At 36.1% G+C, this 7,440-nt stretch overlaps 1 protein-coding gene across 1 annotated transcript; it reads left to right on the top strand.

The window, feature by feature from the left end:
• The first annotated feature begins 5,377 nt into the window (after positions 1-5,377).
• Positions 5,378-7,440, top strand: LOC111921436 (probable receptor-like protein kinase At2g23200). Its single transcript, XM_023917020.1, has 3 exons — positions 5,378-5,665; positions 5,959-6,741; positions 7,318-7,440. Exons 1-3 carry the CDS (start codon positions 5,378-5,380, stop codon positions 7,438-7,440), a joined length of 1,194 nt encoding a protein of 397 aa, XP_023772788.1.

Below are 7,440 nucleotides of genomic sequence, written 5' to 3'. Positions count from 1 at the left end.
GGATTCATTTGTGACATCGCGACAGCCACAACAGCAGTAACAGCTGCTTGAAACATAGTGGGATCAAACTGAGGGGGCAGTGGTGGTGGTGGAGTGTCGTTTTTCCTTCTGATAGGTCTTCTTCGGGGAGGCGTCTTGTTCTAAAAAGAATCAGGAAGAAGAGGGTGGTAAGTCCTCTGAATCGAATCAAGAGATATGAAGCAAAAATATATATCTCATTGCGACGGTTGGAGTGTTCTACTAAGCGACAAGAAAAAGGAAAGTTACTAATGCAAGTAAGTTATCACGAAGAAACGAACAGGTAGCAACACTATGATCGAATTTCTATAATGTATTCGGCTCTGACTAAAATACTCCTATAGTATTTTAAGTTACATGGATACCGGGTAAGTTTTAGGCTTGTTGCAACACCAAAGTCACTCCCAAACACATGTTGGTCATGTCTCGAATGCATATAGTTGATCAGGATTTATTGACCCTAGACATGATTACATAACTTCCCAGGTTTAACCGCAGTGTTCAACATCCAAAATACTTTTGTTTTGTTCTACTTGTGACACAAATTTTTGGTACTTGGATATACTTGTATATTCTTTGTAATAATAGTTCTATTTTAAAAGTATACTTTTAGTTCAGAGCACTTCAGCCCCTTAGTGTTTATAGTTGTATACCATGTAAGGTTCGGTATACTTAGTTCACTATAAACAATAGCTCTGATACGAATATGTCACACCCCGAAACGGATGGCGGAAACGTTCCGGGGCGGAGTGACTTCATGCGTAGTATCACAACAGTTGTATTATAGTAAGCGAAGTAAACACAACCATTACATTATAATATGAATATTTACATTGTTCAAAACATGATTTGTACATAACAGTATATGGAAAAAGTAAAAGACGTGACTTCAGAGTATTCCGTCTTCTTCAAAAGTCGGCAAGAGTACCTGTCTATTGATGCCCTGAGAATACAAGCAGTTTTAAAATATCAGCATAAGGCTGGTGAGTTCATAAGCATTTGATTATGGTGAAAGAAATGTTTCTTTGATTATTTGAAAAGTTATTTCCCAAGCAAATCCCTTATTTTCTTATGAAAGATGTTTGATTATTCATTAGTTACAAGTTAAACAGCCTGTTTATGAAAGATTAAGCTATCCTAGGAAAACCCTATATTTTCCTTAAAATTCGATATTTGATTTCCGATTCTGATATGAGGTGTACAAGTATCTACGATACTTGTATCGATAGATGTAGTTTCTTTAAAAAAACCCTAGTTACTCGTTGTGAGATGTATTAGCCTTATTACATAAATAAAACTAATAAAATAGGTTAGTGAACTAAATCCTAAGGGCGTTATTGATGCCCTCTAGTAATCAAATCGGTTATTACTTTGAGGTTAGTTCACTCGTTTCATTATTACAAAAGTAAAGTCTTGTTACCTAAGTTGTGAGTGCCATAACCGTACTTAGACTGGATAAGGCAGGAAACGGGGGCCAATATCTTTTATGACTATGTCACCCTTGAACCTAATGGTTCTGTTGTAGCTAGCAGTGAGGGTGCGGGATAGTCAGTCCCATATAGATCTATACACAATAGTCACGCTCTCCCTCCAAGAGATTCTGGTTATAAGTCGTAGTCCTCCACTCACGAATCCGATGGAGTGTTACCAAGGACATGTCTCAAACCTAGCCTAACAAATTTACAAGTAATAGTACGAAAATCCTGCTTATGATTTACAAGTTTCTTGCTTTAGATTTGAAAACTGTTTCTACGTGTTGATTCGTTAATCGATTGGTAAAACGGTTTTCTGAGTTAAAAGCATACTGAGCATAAAATCATTCTAAGCAAAAGAGATAATTTGAGCACAAGTTTCCTTGTACTTTTGCTTGTATTCCCCCCTGAAAACATGAAAAATTCGGAAAAAAGCGTAGGGGTATGAACTCACAGTTTATCGTAGGATCCGAAAGTACAATTGGTTACGAGTGTTGAGAGTAAACCTATGTTTCGTATGCAAGTGGATCCTATTAACATGTGATAACACATATGTGATTACACTTAGGGTATATAGCCATTATTAGACACATGGACACATCTTAGGGACATGAAAACACTTAGGATTAGGTATTACAGACACCTATTGAAGTCCCCGAATGAGTGTAATGATTTAGATTTGAGTGTAAGACCACCAATCTTGACTTTTATTTGTGTGCGGCCAGGGTGTGCGGCCAGAATGTGTGTGCGGCCGTACAGAGGGTGTGTGCGGCTGTACAAAGGAGTGTGCGGCCGTACACTCCTCGTTTGTGTCCGAAATGTCGATTTTGAGGTGTTTTCGAGATGTTCTTGTGCTAATACCAAGTCCTATTAGTAAATGAAGGCCAAAACTCTTCACTTTAGAGAGTTTAGTGTGTATGCGGCCACCTTATGAAGGTGTGCGGCCGTACACCTTCAAAGGATGAGTAACACGAAGAACACTATGAGTTTTAGGCTTAGATTCAGGTGTCTTACCACTATAACAAGCTGAATGATGGAGTAGTTCACGTTTTTGAGGCCATTTGAGTGTTCTTGGGTGAAGTCTTTATAGAGAGAAAATAGTAGTGAGAGAAAGTAGAGTGCAGCCAAAGGAAAGGAATGAGTGAAGGGGTCCCCTTATATATATATATATATATATATATATATATATATATATATATATATATATATATATATATATATATATATATATATATATAAGGGTGAGTGCGGCTGGAGAGTGGGTGTGCGGCCGAACACACCCATGTGTGCGGGCGTACACACCTCTTAGAAGGGTGTATGGCCCGCTTTTGCTTCTAAACGACGTGTTGACTCATTCCTAATCTCATTCCCAACTGTACTCAAGCTTAGAACACTTAAACGGACCCTTAAATAGCGTAAAATGGTGATAACAATCAAATTTAATTTGGATGTAAGCATCAATTGTACAAGATAAAAGTTCTGGGTTGTCACACTTATGGTACTTCTCCATAAGGTCTTTTTTCATCTCATACGACCAGTAGTCTTCATAGAATCTCTGCAACTCAGGGGTCATCAGGGCGACCATGATGCAAGCAACTTTTGATGCATCATTGTAGTGCCTCTTGTAGGTGGCTAATTCTTCAGGAGTGACTTTCTCTTTCTCATTTTATTTATGACATGCCATCTGACCATCGTTAGCCCATAACTCTATTGAGCTTGAGACTACTTTCCATACAATGTAGCTACCACAACCCGACAACTCATGGTACATGCACTCAGGATCTACGTCTCACCTTACCAAGAATTCGCATAAATTTCCAACCTTTCTTGTTTATGTAAACCACATTATATTTTAGTCGAAAAGGGGAATAATTTGCCAATCCATGTTTGTGCATTCGACCATATTTTTCCCAAACCATACCTATACTGTAAACCAAGTCTCTCATGTACCAAAAATAATAAAAATATTATACATATTCATAAATTCACTCATAAGAATCTTATTTCCACTGAGTTTGACACGTGAAAATTTTCTACTAAATCACCTTACAAAAGGGAGCATCATCATGAGATGTGACAATAATTTTGAGCTCTACCTATTCACTCTAACTCTCAATCTAAAATCATGACAATACTTATGAGCTCTACCCATTCAATCCAACTCCCGATGTGAAATCCCATCAAATAGTTTTCCACACCATCTCATCCAACACACGCCACAAGCAACTTTAGCTTTGATATTTCAAATTCTATAACTCACAATCTATTTGATATTATCCATGCTGATCTCTAGACATCTCCGATTACCTCGAAACTTAGTCACAAGTATTGCCTAGTGTTAGTTAATGACTATTCACAACTCATATGGGCTTTTCCACTCAAACATAATTAAGTGCCAAGAATACACAACCTTTGTCCACTTCCAAACATATATTCAAACCCAATATGAATAGCAAGTTAAAAGTTTTCAATGCGTAAACGAAGCTTTGATACAACATGATGCATAAACATGATAGGTTTGTGGAATAGAAAGGTGTAACGATTTAGATGAATATTGTTTAGACAGGTTCATTTTTTTTCTCAAAAAAGGAAACGTTGGATGTTATTATCCTTAGGTGAAGCATTAAGTATTTTTGTAATTCCTTGGTCTTTGGTACGAAGAATATTATAAATGAATTTTTAGTTTTATTATAGATTGAGAAATCTTAATGCAAGTTGGGTTTCATGGGTTCATCAGCTTCTTACAAGCTATAAACTTTAGCCATTCCAAAAATAAAGACAATACGATGCATATCCATAATCTTTAGATGATATTGACATTCAATAAATTTGAAGTTCAATGGCCATTGAACTCTTCAATAGGAAAAATGAAAGTTTTCTAATATTAAATACATACTATAAGTAACTTTGTATTGAACTTTATAGAGTTGAATGCATTGTAGGAAAAAAATGATTGAGTTGTATGGAATGTAGAAAAATGATGTGGCAATCCATTGAACTCTGTAGAGTTCAATGCATTATGGGTGCCCTTAGGACATATGGTTGATAATAACCTATTGTTATTTCAAAATAGGTGTACAACAATAATTTAAATAGGTTGCTTTGTATATGGGTGAACTAAAAGTACCAATGCCAACCGATGTGTAACAATTTTTCTAACTCGTCCTCAATTTTTTGCAGGGGAAGAACTTGGAACACTTAGAGATCCCACTGATTGGTATAGAAAAGGCCACATAGAATTTTGCTGAAAAATACCTCACTGCCTTAGGCACATATGGTGATGTGTACAAAGCAGAACTTGACCATTATGATAGCAACAACTTCTTGCCACTAGAACAAAAAAATAAAGGTGAACTTCCAAAGAAACGCAACACTGTAGCTATAAAACGCATATTGATTAGAGAAGACAAGCAAGGAGAAGAAGGGTTCCTTACAGAAATTGAGATGCTTACTAGTTGCAAGCATCCCAACATAGTCCCTCTTCTTGGATTTTGTAATCATGGTCATATGATACTTGTCTATGAGCATGCTTTCAATGGAAGCCTTCATGATTATCTGGTAGCCTGACTAATCTTACTTGGGTGCAACGGATAAACATCTGCATTGATATTGCCTGTGGATTAAATTACCTTCACACCAAGATAGAGGATGATCGAAGGATAATACACAGGGACATAAAAAGTGGTAACATTTTGTTAGTAGAGAAATGGGAGGCGAAAATTGTTGATTTTGGGCATTCCAAATTTCATCCTGAGAACCAACAATCAAACATTCTCTTTACGGAACATATTGCAGGCACAAAAGTTTATTTGGATCCAGAATATTATTTAACCGGTAAGTTGAAAAATGAATAAGATATTTACTCTTTTTGGGTTTCTTTATTCGAGATGTTATCTGGGAGGTTTGCCAATGATCCAGTTTACATCAAGGAAAATAGCAATGGAATTGCAGTTGTCGCACGTCGACTCTTCAATGAACGAACAATATATGAAATGGTGGATCCTAGGTTGATGGAGGAAACTCATGAAAACACTGTTAATCTACATAAAGGACCTGATCCACATTCTTTGGATGCATTTTCAAAAACTGCATATCAGTGTGTGGCAGAAAGACAAGCTGAGCGTCCAATAGCAAAAGTCATCATCAAGAAACTTGAGGAATTGTTATCTTTTCAAGTAACTCTATATATATTTCAAAGAATTTTAAAAATTTTTTTAATTTGGGTTCTCCATCCATTAATATATAAAAGAAACGAAGGGTTTTTTATGCTAGTTTGTAATACATAGCAGAAGTCGAACATGGATTGTATATGTGCAATCTTACACATATACACTAATTTCAACAGTGGAATTTTTGTCTTGTCAAATTCTACATCTAAAATAAATAATTTTAGAGGAATTATCTCTCAATCAGTGATTTTAGATAATATTTAGTTAGTTTTCTTGTAAAAAGTTTGTAAAATATTAAGAAACCGATACTTGTTGCACACCTTGATTTTGTTGCATATACAATTCCAGAATTAGTCATTGGGGAAGCTTATGATTTTTTGTTGGAGCTGCAAATTCTTTTGAAGTATAAACACAAGTATATCGTCGGTCTTGTAGGCTATTGCAAAGAAATGGGTGAAAACATCATTGTTTACGACTATGCATCTAGAGGAAGTCTTGATATGCACTTGAAGGACAATGATCTTACCTGGATGAAACGGCTTGAGATATGCATTGATATTGCAAAAGGGTTGGATTTCCTTCATGGAAGCATGTTAACACAAGAGGTAGTGATACATAGGAACATCAGAAGTTCAAACATTTTACTACATGAAGAATGGAAAGCAAAAATTACTAGTTTTCGGATTTCCTTAATAACCCCAATAAACAAGGATACGGATTTTGTCACGGACAATTATAGAGTCACAAATGGCTATTGCGACCCACAACATGCGGAATTTGGTTTCTTCACAAAGGAATCTGATATATATTCGCTTGGTGTGGTTTTAGTTGAGATCTTGCGTGGGAGATTAATTCATGAATTCTTCATGGACTATTTTCAAAATCTAACTGATTTGTTTAAATTGTACCATGAACAAGGAAAGCTTGATGAGTTGGTGTTTGAAGGCATAAAGGAACAAATTGTGCCCAAATCATTGTATACATTTCAAATGATTGCCTATCAATGCTTACATCGTGAAAGAGAAAAACGACCAATGGCCGGTGAGGTTCAACTACAGCTTAAGAAAGCATTTGAATTCCAGGTAAGTTTTATATTCTTAGGAAATTGTTCTCTTTTTTGATTAAGATATTCTTGTAAAAGTGATACACTTATCTCTGTTAGAAGAAGAAGTACAAAATGTTGTGTTCCAGCCTCCAAAGCTACAGTAGCCATCATTGTTGACAAAATGAAACCTACGGGACAAGTTTTTCTTCCCACCCTATGATGAACACAATTAATGAAGGCAACTACAATGGTGGCTGCCAAGACTATAAATAGAGGCTTCATTATTCAGTTGTAAACATCCCAAACACAAAAAAACAGATAGTATAACACTTAGAGTGAGAGTGTTAGTGAGAGGGTTGGTTTTTTGTAATAGTTGAGTGTGAGAGTTGTTCCTCCTATTGTAATTCTATTTTAGTGTTTAATAGAAGAGTTTTCCAACCCCAACAACTGGTATCAGAGCTTGGTTTGGTGTCCAGGGATTTTTTCACGAATTTCTCTGTTTTTTCGTCAATTTTTTTTTTGTCTCAAAATCGATTTCTGGGTACACTATTAGAAAGGTCTCGTTTCAAGGATTTCGAAAATATATTTTTCGTAATTTTTTGACCATGGGAAGACCTCCAAAACGTCGGTCAAAGTCTGGTCAAAGTCGCCGGAAAAACCAGTCGCCGGAGAGGTTTCACCGGAGAAGACGACTGACGTCATCATCGACCAGAAGTTCAGAAAAGTTGCGTTTTAG

Source organism: Lactuca sativa, chromosome 1 (genome assembly GCF_002870075.4).
Source record: "Lactuca sativa cultivar Salinas chromosome 1, Lsat_Salinas_v11, whole genome shotgun sequence".
In the NCBI taxonomy this organism is placed as follows: domain Eukaryota; kingdom Viridiplantae; phylum Streptophyta; class Magnoliopsida; order Asterales; family Asteraceae; genus Lactuca; species Lactuca sativa.
Note: the sequence above shows the minus strand (reverse complement) of the source record. Positions and strands in the feature narration are given on the sequence as shown.